This window comes from Grammomys surdaster, unplaced genomic scaffold (assembly GCF_004785775.1).
Source record: "Grammomys surdaster isolate TR1022 unplaced genomic scaffold, NIH_TR_1.0 172, whole genome shotgun sequence".
NCBI classification, from domain to species: domain Eukaryota; kingdom Metazoa; phylum Chordata; class Mammalia; order Rodentia; family Muridae; genus Grammomys; species Grammomys surdaster.
The window spans coordinates 8,903,642-8,920,507 of NW_021604620.1; the positions used below are offsets into that span (position 1 = coordinate 8,903,642).

The 16,866-nt window shown below is 47.0% G+C and overlaps 1 protein-coding gene across 1 annotated transcript in view; it reads left to right on the plus strand.

Annotated features, from left to right (window-relative positions):
- Nucleotides 1-4,898: 4,898 nt before the first annotated feature.
- The window catches only part of Fbxl2 (F-box and leucine rich repeat protein 2), a 49,009-nt gene continuing 37,041 nt past the window's right edge, over nt 4,899-16,866 (plus strand). The window contains exons 1-2 of the mRNA XM_028767377.1: nt 4,899-4,989; nt 13,968-14,029. Of these exons, the coding sequence (XP_028623210.1) occupies nt 4,987-4,989; nt 13,968-14,029 (65 nt within the window). The 5' untranslated portion in view covers nt 4,899-4,986. The remainder of the gene's footprint in view (nt 4,990-13,967; nt 14,030-16,866) is intronic.

Consider the following 16,866-nt stretch of genomic DNA (forward strand, 5'->3'; position numbering starts at 1 on the left):
TAATCCCGGCACTCAGGAAGTAGAGGCAAGCGGATTTCTGTGTTCAAGGCCAGCCTGGTCTGTAGAATTCCAGGACAGCCAGAGAAGAACCCTGTATCAAAAAACCAAAACAAAACAACAAGGAGTTGCCACAGTCATGATCACTGCTCTTCACAGCCATAGAACACTGACCAAGACAGCTAGTAAGCCTGCGATCTACAGAGCAGCAGAGAGAAGAGAGAGAGAGAGAGCCTATCTCACCAAGTGGGGCATTTAGGGGACGGGGAGAACTGATTGACACAAGTTGTCCTCTGACTTTCACACACATGTGCACTGTGGCACTGACATACCCCCAATAAGTAAATCAATGTTAAAAAACACTAAATGTAGAATCTGATATTCTGCATGGTCTCAAACCTCCATGAGAATGCATCCTAGAATATTTGGAGGGCACATAATGACTTTAATAAACTGCAAAAATTGATAAAGAATATAAAAGAAATTGATCATCTGTAATAGAAGTTTTATAAAACATCCTTTTCACATATCAGGAATAGTAAGTTTATAAAGTTGGAATAGCCTAGTGAGTGGTCTGGGCTCATGTAGTATGAATTTGACTGAAGTCCACATTTGTTTTTTTTTTTAAAGATTTATTTATTATATATATATGAATACACTCTCGCTGTCTTCAGGCACACCAGAAGAGGATATCAGATCCCATTACAGATGGTTGTGAGCCACCATCTGGGTGCTGGGAATTGAACTAAAGACTTCTGGAAGAGGAGTTGGTGCTCTTAACCGCTGAGTCATCTCTCCAGTCCTTAAGTCCTCAGTGTTTTAAGCACAAGGAAGTATCCCCTCAGATCACGATAGGCCAGCATGAACAGTCACAAAGGCCACAGGCCCTTCGGCTGTACGTGTTAAGATGTAAGCAGTAATCTGGGGAACTTAGTTGGAAGAATCACTATGCGTTCAAGTCCAGCCTAGGCTACATAGACACTGTATAAGGTAGGGAAGGAAGCAGAGGCTGGTTACTAGAATTTAGCAGGTTTAAGACTCCTCAGGAAATAATGTGAGCTAGTGTAGGGTGTTACTGGAGTCCTGTGACAGAGGCTTGACTCTGGGAGGTCCCAACAACTCAGGTCCATACACTCACCCCAGCAGACCAAACAGAAAAGGTAATGGTGACATCTTTACCGTTGTCCTCGGCAGGCTGCAAAGATCTTGTACAAGATTCTCTAGCAGAAGAGGCAAAGCCATACATGATTAAAGAGGGTTTAAACCAGCGGTCAGGTGACTACCTTCTCCGGTTGGGGCCTTTGTGCACCAGGATTCCAAGATGGTTGTCGGGGGCTCATATACATAAAATAAATAAATCTTTAAAAACAAAAACAAGATGGTTGTCCACCAGATATGCTGTTCCTGCAGTCCAAGCTGTAAGAGGCAGACACAGAATAGATGACGCCAGATGGAGGCAGGCGGTCAAGCCTTGCTGCTGCATTTACCTGTCCCACGACGAGACATTTGCAGCTCAGTCGGGTGGACATCCTTTACTTTAGCACAAGCAGCTCTGAAGTCTCTGTTACAGTGCAGGGAAACGGCTGTCGCCATTAGTGGAATGTGTGAGGTCCCCACCCCAGCATGTAAGGGTTTATTGATTGTCATGGTTAATACTGATCGCCCACTTGACAGGATCTAAAATCATGTAGGAGATAAACCTCTGGGCATGTCTGTGAGGGGGTTTCTGGATTAGGTTACTTGAGGTGGAAAGATTCATCCTAAATTCGAGTGACCATCCATAAACTCGGGTCCCTGAATGAAAGAGCAAACTGAGCGACAGACACCCCACTGCTTCCAGATGGTGGGTGCGATGTGACAATGTGGGGACCCATGCCTTCCCTGTCATGATTGACGGTACCCTCAAACTGTCAACCAATATAGCCCCTCCTTCCTTAAGGTGTTTTTATTGAGGTATTCCATCACAGGGAGAGGTCTGGAGACTGTCCAGAGACCATTGGATGAGTTTGCATGTATGTCCTAAATGCCAGAGAAGCAACAGAAACCCTACCATTGTGTAGCCGACCAGAAGGAGGCCAGGTGGGCACAGTGTGCTAGTTTGTCCTTGCTGCTGTGACAAAATACCACAGACCGGGTCATTTATAAGAAGTAGATATCTGTTTCTTATGGTTCTGGAGGCTGGGAAGGTCCAGACTGAAGCCCAGGTAGGTTCAGTGTCCAGTGAGGCCTGCTCCCTGATTCCAAGATGGCATCTTGTTCCTTCGTTCTCCAAAAAGGACAAACACTGTCTCCTCACATGGCAGAGGCTACAAAGCCAGTGAACTCATTATCTTGGGCCCGTTTATAAAAGCACTAATCCAGGGCACTAAGGCAGGGCCCATTAACCTTTTATTTCATTTTTAAAATTTTAATTTTCTGGCAATTTCACACATACATACATGCACACACGAACATGCACACACACACACACACACACACGTGTGTGCACATGCATGTGAAGGCAAGAGGAAACCCTTGGTGGCCCTCAGGCACCATTCACCTTGTTTTCTGAGACGAGGTCTCACACTGTGTAGGCATCGAGCTCCAGGGATCCCCAGAGATCTCTTGTCTCAGATTTCACAGCATAGGGATTACAATCACAGGCCACCATGACTGACCTTTGTCTCTCTTAAATGCCTGTCCTAGGGACTAAGCTCATGTCTTCTTGCCTGTGCAACAAGTATTTGACCGCCCCAATCATCTCCCCAGCCCTTGATGACATGTTTTTGTTTTATTTTTTGTGACAGTGTTTCTCTATGTATCCCTGGCTGTCCTGGATCTCACTATGTACACCAGGCTGGCCTTGAGCTCACAGAGGTCCTCCCGTCTCTGTCTCCCAAATGCTGGGATTAAGGGCATGCACCACCATGTCCTCATGTTTTTTTAAGACAGACTTGAGAAGGTTTGTTGATGGAAAATGAGGTCATGGGGGAAAAAAAGGAGGGCATCAAGAACAATTCGTCCTGAGTAACCAGGCAACACTAGGAGCGTTTGCTATGGTTGGAAGGAGTGGGGAGCAAGAACCTTGGGAATGTAAAGCCAGTGGCGTTTATCAGGCACCCCAGGGGAGATGTCAGGGTGATTGTTGATGATTTTTGTTTCTAGTTAGTTAGTTTTAAAATGGGATCTCATGGAGTCCACACTGGCTTCAGACTTCCTGTGAAGCAAGGAGGGTGGCCTTGAACCTCTGACCCTCCAGTCTATTGTTCATGAGCATCTTCCATGGCTGTTCTTGGTTGTCAACCTGACTATGCCTGGAATGAACCTCAATCCAGAAATGGGGAGATCATACATACACTGTGATCCAAGTCTTGAGGCAGGAAGACAACATGCCTTTGATCCAGATCTAGAGGCTTGTTCTTCTGCCTTTGGATCATGATGTAGAACTCTCAGCTCCTGCCTGCACGATGCCATGCTTCCTGCCCTGATGACAATGAACTGAACCTCTGAAACTGTAAGCCAGCCCCAGTTAAATGTTGGCCTTTATAAGAGTCGCCTTGGGCCGGGCGGTGGTGGCGAATGCCCTTAATCCCAGCACTTGGGAGGCAGAGGCAGGCGGATTTCTGAGTTTCAGGCCAGCCTGGTCTACAGAGTGAGTTCCAGGACAGCCAGGGCTACACAGAGAAACCCTGTCTCGAAAAACCACCACCACCACCACCACCAACAACAACAACAACAAAAGTTGCCTTGGTCATGGTGTCTGTTCTCAGCAGTAAAACCCTCACTAAGACATCACCATACAAGGTTTCTGAGGCATTGTAGATCAAACCCAGGTTTTCTTCGTGCCAGGCAAGTGCTCTGTCCCCTGAGCCTCAATCCCATACTAAATGTTTCTTCTCTATCAGGTTGATGGGCTGGATCAGAGAATACCCAAATTTTATTCAACAACAATTAAACCCAACAAATTGCTGCCTGGTTAACTAAATTAGAAGCTATGCTTATTAAACTACATCAGTAAAAGATCTACAAAGACTACACACATACATGTGTTTATGTGTTTGAGATGGGGTCTCTCTATATTGGTCAGTCTTGATTTGATCCTCCTACTCCAGTCTTCCAAGTACTTAGGATTCCACCTTAGCCACTTCGCACCAGCTTAAGGATAATAATTCGTAATCGAAGGAACTAGCTTATAGAATAAATGCATGCTTCCGTACGTATTTGATTGGAAGCATGCAAGCAAATAGATTAGAATACCAGCCATGACCATTTCAGGTGCTGGTATTTACTGTGATCATATTTATTGGTCATTTAAAATGGCCTCAACAACTAAGTACCATCTTGGGTGATTGGCGTTTGGTTTTGTTTGTTTTGTTTTGTTTTGTTTTCAAGAAAAGGTCTTATATATCCCAAGCTGACCTCAAACTCGCTAAGTAGCTCAGGATGACCTTTCTGGTCCTCCAGGTTTCACCTCCCCATGCTGAGGTTATAGGTGTGCACAACCATGCTAGGTTTATGTGGCGCTGAGAATGGAACCCAGAGCCTCATGCACCCTAGACAAGTGGGCTACCAACTAAAAGTCACATCCCCAGCTACAATTTAGGATTTTGTTGTTGTTTATTTCTTAAAGAGTTATTTATTTATTTTATGTATGTGAGTACACCATCTCTCCAGCGTCGGGTGGTTTTTTAGTAGACTCCACAAAGGTATCTTGTTCTGGCCAGTGCATATCTGGGACACCTGTCGGTTGCAAGGGCGTCAAGGTGATGCTGTGGTGATGGGAAAGGACCAGGTGTGAGCCTCAGGGCAGCCAGCCCCGCTCCTCAAAGCTGCGTGGGGCAGGAGAGGTGGGCGGGCCGAAGGGCGCGCCTACGGATCACGTGGCAGACGCAAGCCAATGGCCGTCTGCGAGCCCACCTTGAGGCCGGGGCGGGGCGCCGGGCTGGCGTCACCAGGACAACGGGCGTCGCCGGCGCCGTGTGACTTCAGGCTGTGGGCGCGCTCGCGGCCATGGTGAGTCTGGGGCCCGCGCCCGCGGGGCAGCGGAGATGCTGGGCGCTTAGGGGAGGGCGCAGAGAAGAGCCAAGGGCTGCTGGGCGGGGCAGGGCAGGGCAGAACCGGGTCGGATGAGGCCGGGCAGGGCAGGGCAGGGCAGGGCAAGGCTGGTGAGTTCGGTCCTGAGAACCCGGGTCCCCAGGTCCTGGATGCCCGGGGGCACCGGGACGCTGTGCTCTCTGATGTACACCCGGGACCTCCACTCGGTGGACCACCCCGACGCGGTGACGCTGTTCGTCCCGAGCGTGCCCGGGAAGCCACCAGAGGGTGTGGTTACATAGATACCCACAGCCACACACTTCAGGCTGCGTACTTCAGGCTGCTTTTATGCAATGATGTCAATACCGAACCGTGCATTTGTTTCAAGTTCTACGTCCTGACGGGGCTCCCAGCACGACGGGATTTAATGGGTGGCTTCGGAGATACCCTTTCACCCCTTTTATAAAAATAGAGAGCATTGAACTGGACTTTTCCCCCCTGAGTGCTGCACTCTCAGTGAGGGATTTAATGAATCTGTCATTAGTACGTTGTAAACGCCTTACAGAAACCGTTAGCTTTGCTCAATAAACTTGAAAGGCTGTGGGCATGCCACCTGGCCTCCATTAACTTCTTGTTTGAAGCCTTAATTGACTTGGCCTGTGTGCTGGCTCTTACGGGCAAGGTTAAGGCGTGATTTCTTGAGAGGCCCCCATCCGGAAGAGAAGTGGGCTCCCTGGTTTGTGACACACCCTGGGAATAGGATATTTGCGGGTTAGCTAAATAGAGAAGTGCCTAATTTTAAGAAACACACATCTAGAAGTCCGGTGAGATGGTTCGGGGGTAAAGGCACTTGTTGTCAATCCTGATGACCTGAATTTTCTACCCCTGACCCTCGAGCGTTGGGAGCAGAGAGTCCTGTAAATTATCCTCTGACCTCTGTACAAGGCATGTCCTCCGTATAAATAATGTAAGGGAAAAATATGTATTTACCATGAGTGACTAGATGGAGATTTGCTTGGTGTGTGTGTGTGTGCGTATGTGTGTGTTGGCGCGGATGTGAGGTCCAGAGGTCAGTGACTGTCCTCCTCCATCCCTGTCCACCTTATTTTGACGGAGTCTCTCGCTGAACCTGGACTCACTGGCTAGGCTGGAGCTCCACACTTTCTCACCCATGGCTTCAGCATCGCCGAGGTTACAGACACCACACACAAGAGGGCTGTGCAGTCGAGCTTTCTGTGTTCCCCTGTGGAGATGTGGAATAGAAATGCGAGGCTTCTTTCTTGTTTGGATGCTTTGGTTCTGAACCTTCTGGAGTGGTTTGAATCTAGTTCTCAGCCTGGGGTTAGGTGCAGACATGCCTGGCCCTCTCCAGGCTGTATTCTTCCCTTTAATAATGGGGAGGGATCAGCACTCACAGGCTTGTGGATGTATTCACACTTCTGCCCGCTCTGGGAGTTTGTCCGGCACCTTGGTTTGCATGCAGGACTCAGCATCTGCTCGTTGTGGACTGGTGTGAACTAATGATTTATACAGTGCCATTTGGTGCTCAGGATGAGACAGTATTGTTGTTGTTGTTGTTTTTAATTGCTTTCTTCTTCTTACTCTCCTCTCTCTCCTCAGTCCCCTCCTCCCCTCTTCCTCTTTCTCCTCATCGCCTCCTAACTATTTTTCCTAACTTTCTTCTGTGGTTGCTGTCTGCAGACATCCAGGGGTTGGTTTATTGAATCCATTTGGAACTTAAGTGTTACAATATCTTGTTGCCAACGCGTTTTGTTATTTAATTTAGCTCATAAGATAAATTTATTTTTTAAATTGTATGTCATATCAACATGTTTTCCCATTTTAGTTCATTCTGTCTGATGTCTCCTCTTATTTTGCACCCCACTTTCTGAGGGTCTGGTTACAGGAGTGGGAAGCATGAATTTGGAGGAAACTTCAACTTGAAATATTTGGTGATAGTTTTCCTCTTTATATTAGAGTTTCTTTCTTTTTTCCTCCTTTGATTTTTCTGTGTGTGTGTGTGTGTGTGTGTGTGTGTGTGTAGGTCAGAGGCCAGCCTTTGAGTGTTGTACCTCAGGTGCTTGCTACCTGGTTATTTTTTCTTTTTTCAGTCTGAGTCTCTCTCTGAACCTGAAACTCACCAATTAGTCTAGACTGGCTGGCCAGTGAGCCCCAGAGGTCCCCTCCCTCCTCTGCTGGGATTAAAGCACACTTGGAGATTTGGTTGTTTGTTTCATGTGTGTTCTGGGAGGTCAAGCACTATGTGACAAGCACTTTACCAACAGGGATCTTGTAGGGTTTTTGTTTGGTTTTAATCTTTTAAGGCAGATTTTTTTTTTAATAGCCCTTGGCTGGTCTAAAACTCACTAAGTAGGCTAGCTGGGCTTCAAATTTGTGATGATTTTCCTGCCTCAGCCTCCTGGGTACCAGGATGGCTGGCATATAGGCTCCAGACACAGGCTGTAGCAGAAAGGTCTTACGTTCAAGGGCAATTTGGGTAATTTAGGGATGTCTTGTCTCACAGTGGAAGGGGCCTGGCATGTAACTCGGTGGTAGAGCGCTTGGCTGGCAAGCTCAAGGCCCATAATCCCCTGTACCTGGAGGGGAAGGTGCTGGCTGAGGCAGAGACGCTTACACAGTGAGATCTCTGGGCTCACTGCCATGATGGAGTCTGGATTTCTGTTCCTGATGTGGTTCATGTGAAGAGTAATTTCAGCCAATCACCCAGCACCTCTCTTCTAGATTGGGCTCATCCCATTGAATTCCTGCACCCTTGCACCACCCCTACACGGTGGACATTACTACACATATGTGGTAGACCCAGACTGAGTATGTGCTTTGCATAGTCACAGTATTGTTGGTCAGTGGCCAAGGAAAGATTTGAACTCAGCTACAGCCTTAACCTTCACACCAAAGCCTTCCCAAACTAAAGTATGTGTTATTAAGAATCTCAGAAGAGGGGCTGGAAAGATGGCTCAGTGATTTGGAGCACTGACTGCCCTTCCAGAGGACCCAGGTTCTATTCTCAGCACCCACATGGCTGTTCACGGCCATCTGCAACTCCATTTCCAGGGGATCTGATACCCTTTTCTGGTCTCTACAGGCACCAGTTTTGCAAGTGGTGCACAGACATATGTTGCCACAAAACACCTGTGTACACAGAATAAAAAAGAGTGAATGAGGGCTGGAGGGATGGCTCAGCAGTTCAGAGCACTGACTGCTCTTCCAGAAGTCCTGAGTTCAATTCCCAGCAACCACATGTTGATTCACAACCATCTGTAATGGGATCTGTAATGTGTCTGAGGACAGCTACAGTGTACTCGAATACATAAAATAAATAAATCTTAAAAAATGAATAAATGAAAAAAATTAGAGGTCCTGGGTTTGGTTCCCAGCACCCATGTGACAGCTCACGGCTGCCTATAATTCCAGCTCCAGGGGATCTGTTGTCCTTTCTGGCCTCAGTGTATACATATAAGTAAAATAAAAACAGATACTAAATAATTTCAATGTTTGGGGGCTGGATAGATGGATCAGTGGTTAGAAGCCTTGCTGTTCTTGCACAGGGCCTGGGTTTGGGTCCCACACCCACATTCATCCTTCTTCCTCTAAAGATTTAAAAGAATTTCAATGTCTTGTCAGCTGAGCCAGAGGAAGACCAATCCCTTCCCGCTCTTCTCTCTGACAAGCTGCAGGGGTGGTGATAACAACTTGCAGAGTTAGTTTTGGTTTTGTTTACAGGTATTTGTGTAACTCTGTGTGTGAAAATGGCCTGTCTTCTGCAGGCTGTGTGTATAGACAGTCACAGCTGCTGAGAGCTCCAGAGAGCACGGTCTCTCTCCTGCTCAGAAGCAGGCATTCACAGCCCCTCCCCACAGCTCCTTCCTTCATTTCCGCCACCATCGTCCACCACATTCCTTGAGCATTGGAAGGGGTGACATCAGTGTCCTTTTTAGGGATCAGTTTTCAGTAGTCAGCTATTCCCAGCAGTCTGACCAGGTATGACTCTCTGCAGGAATTGCCACCCACTGCAAAAACTGAGTCCCTGTGACTGACCAAAGTTGACAGTGCCAACCTGTGGCATGAACAAAAGTGTTTGGAAGGGAATCTGATGGGAACCTTCTCCAGTCAGAACAGCAGTAGTTCCCTGAGAAAACCTACGATTGCCTGAGCCACAGCCTGTTTGGTTTTTTGTTTGTTTGTTTGTTGTTTTGAGATTGATTGATGATTGATTTCTCAAGACAGGGTTTCTCTGTGTAGCCCTGGGTATCCTGGAAGTAGCTCTGTAGACCAGGCTGGCCTGGAACTCACAGAAATCCACCTGCCTCCGCCTCCAAAGTGCTGGGATTAAAGACTTGTGCCACTACTGCCCAGCTTTTGAGATTTATTTTTAATTATATGTCTGTATGTTTCTGTGTAGTATGTGCATATATGGGTGTGGATGCTTGAGAAGGCCAGAAAAGAACACTGGGTCTCCTGGAGCTGGAGTTAACTGGCAGTTGTGAGATTTGAAATTTTATTGTTTGTTTGTTGGGACAGGGTCTTACTGTGTAGAACTGGCCTTGAATTTAGAGATCCACCAGCCTCTTCTTCCCAGGTCCTGGGATCAAAGGTGTATGCTACCGCTCTGGGCTCTGGGCTGTGTGTGTGTGTGTGTGTGTGTGTGTGTGTGTGTGTGTGCAGTGTCTCGAGTGTCACAGGCAGCCTCAAGCTTGTGTAGGTGAGAATAACCTTGATATTCCAGTGCCCAGTCCTTTCCCTCCCAAGTGCCAGGGGACGTCAGCACAGCCAGTTTATACTATGCAGGGCATGAAACCAGGTCTTTCTTTGCACATGAGGCAAGCACTCTCTCGACTGGGGTACACCCTTTATTTTATGAGGTGGGTCTTACTCTGTTGCCCAGATTGGTCTCGAGAATTATGATTCAAGTGACTACTTCTGCCTCATCTTCCCAAGGAGCTGGAACTAGAGGCATATAGCATCAGCTCCGGCTTCTCTGCCAGTTCTTCCACTGGGCTACCTTTATGTGTAAGTTGTGTCATGAGCCGAGTACGAATGCATATGAGGAATCACATGTCTGTGCATGTAGAGGCCAGAGCAGGGTGCTGATGTCTTCGTCTGTCACTCTTGCTTTGAGACAGTGTCTCACACTGAACCTGAAACTTTCCATTTCAGCCCAACTAGCTAGTCAGTGAATTCCTTGGATCTCCCTGTCTCTAACACTGCACACTCTCCCCAGTCCTGGGTTCCCGGCATGCTCAGCTGGCATGCTCAACCAGTAGGCTCAAACATGGTTTTTTTGTTGTTTTGTTTTTTAACATGGATGCTGGGGATTTGAACTCAGACCCTCACACTTGCTGAACAGGTGTTTTGACCCACTATGCCTCTCTCCAGCGCTGGCCTGATTTTTTCTTGTGGAGAGGTCCGTTGTGTGTCCTGGGATGCCTTATATGCTGTGTGCAGTATCCATGAGTAGTCGTCTGTTTCTGTCTATCTCTGTCACCTCTGTGGTCACCACCCCTGCTCCCTCAAGGTCTCCTTACGTGCCCTGGAACTCCCATTATATGATAGTGTGGCTTATAACTGTGGCAATCCTCCTGCCTCTGTCTCTGCCTTTGAAGTGCTGTGTGTGCTACCACACCCGGTTCTTTTTCATTTCTAGACGCCCTTTGCATCAAGGTTTTAATTTTAACGAAGTACACCTTACCTGCCTTGTTATTGTCGCCTGTGCTTTTGGTACCACAGTTTAAGACTGTCATGGAGCTCTCACACACAGGCTGACGTCGTTGATCCTGTGTTTACGTCTTCCTTGTGGGGGAGGGAACATCCAGCCCATTATTTTCACAAGAATATCCTGGCCTACTGTGCCATTCCTTGAAAAGTCTTTTTTCCCCATTTAAATCAATGGCTCCCGGCTGTTAGAACCTGTATCTGGGCTTTCAGTCCTGTTTACTGTACTCGTACTTTTTGGTTACTTTATTGGGTTCTTATATCAACCACTTTCTCCACCCTGATACCTTCCAATTCCCCCAAGACTAGGAAGGTTAGAAGAGGAGAAAGGTTAGAGGGGAAACAGGCATCGATCTCTTTAGACTACTTCCTGCTGATAGGGGCATTGTTCCTAGAGGCAGGTTCCCTTGTCCTCTTCTTGCTCAGGACCATTTGGCCAACCCTGGGAGCAGCAGCAGTGCCTCTCTCAGAGCTCTGGCATTTCTGCACCTTCTTGAGAGTCCACAGAATTCCAAGTGTAAACTATCACTCCCCTGCCAGAGCACGAGACAAATCATAGTCAGCTGCTGTGAACGCTCTGAAACAACCCCATAGCCCACACCTGGGATTAAAACACAAACACATTCCCATAATGTAAGTACAGTTCACGTCTGCACGTCCTCAGTTGTGCCAGGACTTCAGTGTTTCAGGTACTGTCGCTTTATAAATAAGTTTAAAAATTAGAGTGGAGGACTGGTTAAGATTGATCCTTTAGAGGACGTAAGTTCAGTTCCCAGCACCCATGTCTGCTCACAACTGCCTGTAATTCCAGTTCTAGGCGATCTGATGCTGTCTTCTGGACTCTGGGCACTGCACACACAATTGCATATATGTACACTCTCTTAGGGTTTCTATTGCTGTGAAGAGATACCAAAACCATGGCAACTCTTATAAGGACTGCATTTAATTGGAGCTTACAGTTCAGACATTCATCTGTTGTCATCATGGTGGGAAGCATGGCAGCATACAGGAAGACACTTCCTCTAACAAGGCTGTACCTCCCAATAGTGCCAGTCCCTATGAACCTGTGGGGCTCACTTTCATTTCAGCACACACAGAGTCATATAAGTTTGAATAAAGAGTTTTAAAAAATCAACACATTAAAGTATTTTAGTTATATTTATTTGTTTGTGTGTGTGTGTGTGTGTCTGTCTGTCTGTCTGTCTGTCTGTCTATCTGTCTGGACTCAAGGGATTGCTCTGCATCAAGCCCTGCAGCAGCTGACATGAGCACACGCTCCCGTGCCTGACCATAGAGTAAACAATAGAATCAGGGAATTTGAGTTCTCCAACTTTTTCTTTTTCAAGTCTATTTTAGCTATTTTGGGTCCCTTGCATTTGTGCACACACTCAAGTGTAAGATCGGATATTGGTGTGAACCACAGGCCCGTGCAGCAGCCCAGGGGTTGCTAATGCACCACCATCATGGGCGTGGAGTTTGCCAGTCCACTCCTCATAATCAATTTCTCAAGAATTTAAAGCAAGTCTCTTTCTTCCCCCCTCCCATCTCATTTCTCTCTGCTCTGTGTTTTCTGAGGTAGGGTCTCCCTCTGTAGTCCAGGGTGACATCTTTTATGTGCCAGTCGTCCTGCCTCTGCTCTGCCCTGCTGGACTGCAAGCTCGTCCACCGCTCCCTGTGCCCAGCAAAGTTCCATTCCTTTTCCCTTTTGTGGGTGTGTGTAGGGGTGTGTGGGCACATGTGTGGTATGAGGCTATGACGTAAGCCTGTGTGTATGCATGGGAGTGTATGTGGGTATGACATATGTATGTATGTGTGTGTGCAAGTGGGTGTATGGATGAGATATATGCCTGTATGTGCTTGTGTTATGGATATGTATGCTGATGTGTGTGTATGTTTGGATGTGTGGGTGTGGTGTATGCTTGTATGTGCATGTGTTCGTGTGTGCGTGTGTGTATGTATGTCACTGTGTGTGTGTTATATATGCCTGTGTGTGTGCACACAGAGGATACTGGGTAGCCTCCTCATTACATTCCACCTTATTCCCTGGAGACAGACTCTCTCTCTCACTGAGCTCAGAGTTCAGTGGTCAACCAGGGTGGTTGGCTGAGCTGGGATCTTCTACCATGCAGTGCTGAGGTTACAGGTATCCACAGTCATGTCTGGCTTTTTCATGTGGGTGCTGGGATTCAAACTCAGGTCTTGTATTTGCACAGCAAGTCACATATATATATATATATATTCATTCAAATTCATTTCTGTTTTTGTTTTTGTTTTTCAAGACAGGGTTTCTCTGTATAGCTCTGGCTGTCCTGGAACCTACTCTGTAGACCAGGCTGGCCTTGAACTCAGAAATCCAATCTACCTGCCTCTGCCTCCCAAGTTCTGGGATTAAAGGCATGCGCCACCACTGCCTGGTGTCAAATTCATTTTAATGCCATTATAAGTGTGATTGCTTACTTGATTTCATTTCAAAGTTGTCTATTATGAATGTATAGAAATATACTTTCTTGAAGCTGGAGGGATGGCTCAGTAGTTAAGAGCACTGGGTCCTCTTGTAGAAAATGGGAGTTCAGGTCCTAGCACCCACATAGGCGGACAGCTCACAACACCTATAATTCCAGCTACAGGAGATCCAGTGCTCTCTTCTGGCCTCCTATGGTCCTGCACTCACACATGCACACACACATACACACAATTGAAAGTATAATAAAAAATCTTAAAAGTATAGTTTCTTTTTGTATAAATGTGTAACATCACTGACCTGTTTGATAAGTTATGATTTTGTGGGTATCTAGGGTTGTCTACAAACAATGCCATGTCTTTAAGTGGAGGCTGTCCTGTTACCCCTTTTACGTCTTCTGTTTCTCTTGCTGTGAGTTTACCAGAGCCTCCAGTACAATGCAGTGCGCAGATGGCTGTGTGTTGACATTTTAAAAAGATCTATTTTTATTAATTTTAGTTATGTATATGTGTTAGTGGGGGTTGGGGTGGTAGGTGCATGTGGGTGCTGGGGCCACGGGGGGCAGGGATGTTGGGTCCCCTGGAGCTGAGGTACAGGTGGTTGAGGTGATTCACATGGCTTCAGGGAGCTGCACTGCAGTGGTGACATTGTTTTTCTTTTCTGCAGGTCAGTAAGTATTTCTGCTCTGATCCAGTATAAAAACATGGGATTTAACTTTTTCATACAATGGCCAAAGACCCGTTTTCCAATTTTTCTCCTCTTGCAGGTTTTCTCAAACAGTGATGATGGCCTTATCAACAAAAAGTTACCCAAGGAGCTCCTCTTAAGGTAAGTGTGTATGTGGTAGGGAGCCTGGGTTTGGTTCAGGCCTCCACTTGCAAGACAGCCTCTGTCCCAGTGTAGTCCTGGGCTAGAAAGGGACAGAGCCCGCCTGACTTTCTGGTGTGTTTTATAGAAAGCTGTACAGTTTGTTGCCAGGTTTACTTGGTCTACTCCAGAATGTACCAAGCCTGGATTCATTTTGAAGTGTGATTCGGAGTGTAGCAATTGTCAGCAGGCGCCCACGTGGGCCATGAATAGATAATCTTAAATTGGTTAGTAACTGGGGAAAGGTTATTGCTACAGGTGTGGGCTCTTGTGGCCAGAGAATTTTGGCATTTTCTAAGAGATGAGTTGTTCAGCAGTTACAAGAGATGTGTGTTTATAATATCCTAGGTGAACAGCAGATTGCTGTCCCCCAGGTACTGAGCGGAATGCGTTCTAAGAAGTGGTACCTGAGACCAAAGGGTACCCTTGTTGAGAGAACAGTCACTTGCTTTTCATTTCACGAAATGTGTCTGCAGGTGACACTTGCTTGTCACTGAGCACTCCAACTTTGTTCTTGGTTTTCAGGTTTTTTGTTTTTTAATTCTGCAGTTGTCCGATTGTTGTTAGTTGCGCAGGCTGACATGTCTTAATTCTTTACATGAGTACACATGGTAATCTTTTAGTGGCAGTTTCCAAGTTGTCGCCAATGTCCCTCAAAACAAGAACAAGTTCTGACCCAAGGATGGATGTTTCTTTGCGTGCTGATGGCCCAGAGTGAGGAGCTATTGACAGAAAGTTTGCAGTGTTCCATGGAATTGTAAAGATGCTTACATCCAGAGAGAGATGGGGAACACGGGTCCCATCCCTGGATATACTATATCCTTTTAGATTTCAGAACCGACTCTGTTTCCCTTGATTATTAGGGGTAATTCTTGACGAATTACATTTGTTTGTCTGGGGGATGGAGTCGTGCACATGTGATATGGTGCCCTTGTGGAGGTCAGAGGACTCTGAGTTACCGCTAATCAACACAGGCTGCAGAAAAACAGAACCTGGGATCCAACGTGGCTGAGTTCAGAGTGGACTGTTGTCACTATATAACAGCAGGGGACATGGCCCAGGAAGTGACTCTATCCTCAGTTTGAGCTCTTGTCTAGCCCAGGCCTCGCTCTGCAGTGTGAGTATGGAGCCATAGCCAGCTTCAGGCGGCCAGGGCATTAGTCATCCATCAGCAGGCTGGGATTAAACTCCACCCTTCTCATGAATGCTACTGCTGTTTGTGATTCCAGACCACTAACCCCACCCCCAACACTCCTCCTGCCTCCCGTCTTAGGGTTAGCTTTTATACTCAACCACCGAGTGGTTTCTATTTGCTGATACAGAGTTTGAAATAAGGGGTTCTGTCATTCTCTATGGTCATTTCTAAACCCATTTTAGAAGTTAGTCCTCTTGGTTGTCTTTCTATGGTGACCTGTGGCTGAGGGTCACAGATATTCTGGAATGGTCACTGCAATGACATTGGTTGACAGATGAGAAAATCCTTGAAGACTGAGCAGGTGGAAGAGGGTGGGGAGCAGAGAGCAGTGGCTGTGGGGAGCTCGAAGCAGACACTCCTGCCTTCCACAGAGGCCTGACACAGAGGCCTGAAGACAGGCTCAAAGGCCGCAGTTGAGAGAAGCCTGTAAGAACTGCTGGTGGCTACCCAGAGGTGTTCCTCTCCTTTTGGTCTCCAGGGCCTTTTTGTTTTGTTTATAAAGATGTATTTTTAAGTGATGTGCATTTGTATCTGTGTGTGTGTGTGTGTGTGTGTGTGCATGTGAGTGCAGTGCCTTCAGTGTCCAGAAGAGGGCGTCAGATCCCCTGGGGCTGGAGCTGTGACTGATGTGCCTGATGCAGATACTGAGAACTGAGCCCAGAGCCTCAGCAAGAGCAGGGCACTCTCTTAACGGCTGACCAGCTCTCCGGCCCCTCCAGAGTAACCCAGGAAGAACTGAGCTTTGGAAAAATATGATAGCCTGGATTCTGAACATTTCTTAAGCAAAATTTAGTACTATCAACTCTGGTAACAAGCCAGCCCTCCTCTTTGCTGTGTGTCCTTGACTGCGTCTTTTTAACCTTTGTCTTTATCAATATCTATCAGTATCTAAGTTAGGCCAGGCGTGATACACACCCCTTTTTCCCGGTACTTAGGAGGAAAGGGCAGATGGATCTCTGTGAGTTCTAGGCCAGGCTGGGCTACACAGTGAAACTTTGTTTAAAAAATATTTTTTTAGTGACCCAAAGGTGGGACTATGGAGGTGTTGAGGTGGCCCTGTGGGTAAAGGACTTGCTGAACAAGCATGAAGACCTGAGGTTGGAACTCCAGGTACAGTGGCAAACACCTTAACCCTGGTGCCAAGGGGGTGAGATAGGGAATCCTGGGGGTTACATTGTTGGCCAGCCTAGGGAAATGGTAAGTCCAAGTTCAGTGAGAGAGCCTGTCTCCAAACTATAAGGTGGAGAGGACATTAACAAAAGATATGTAGGTGTAAACCTCTGACCTTCACACTTGCCCACATGGGGGGGGGCACACACACACACACACAGAAAAGAGAGAGAGAGAGAGAGAGAGAGAGAGAGAGAGAGAGAGAGAGAGAGAGAGAGAGAGAGGATGAACAGCAGTCCACAGTGTGCTCGTTGTTAAGAACATGGAGGTCGTGGCCATCAGGTGTAGCTTTCAAGTCATGCACAAGGCTCGTGTGTGAATTTTTTTTCTTTTTTTTTTTTTTTTATTGGATGATTTATTTACATTTCCTATGTTGTCCCCTTACCCCATCCCCCACCACCCCCTCGGAACCCCCAATCCCCTCGCCCCTCCT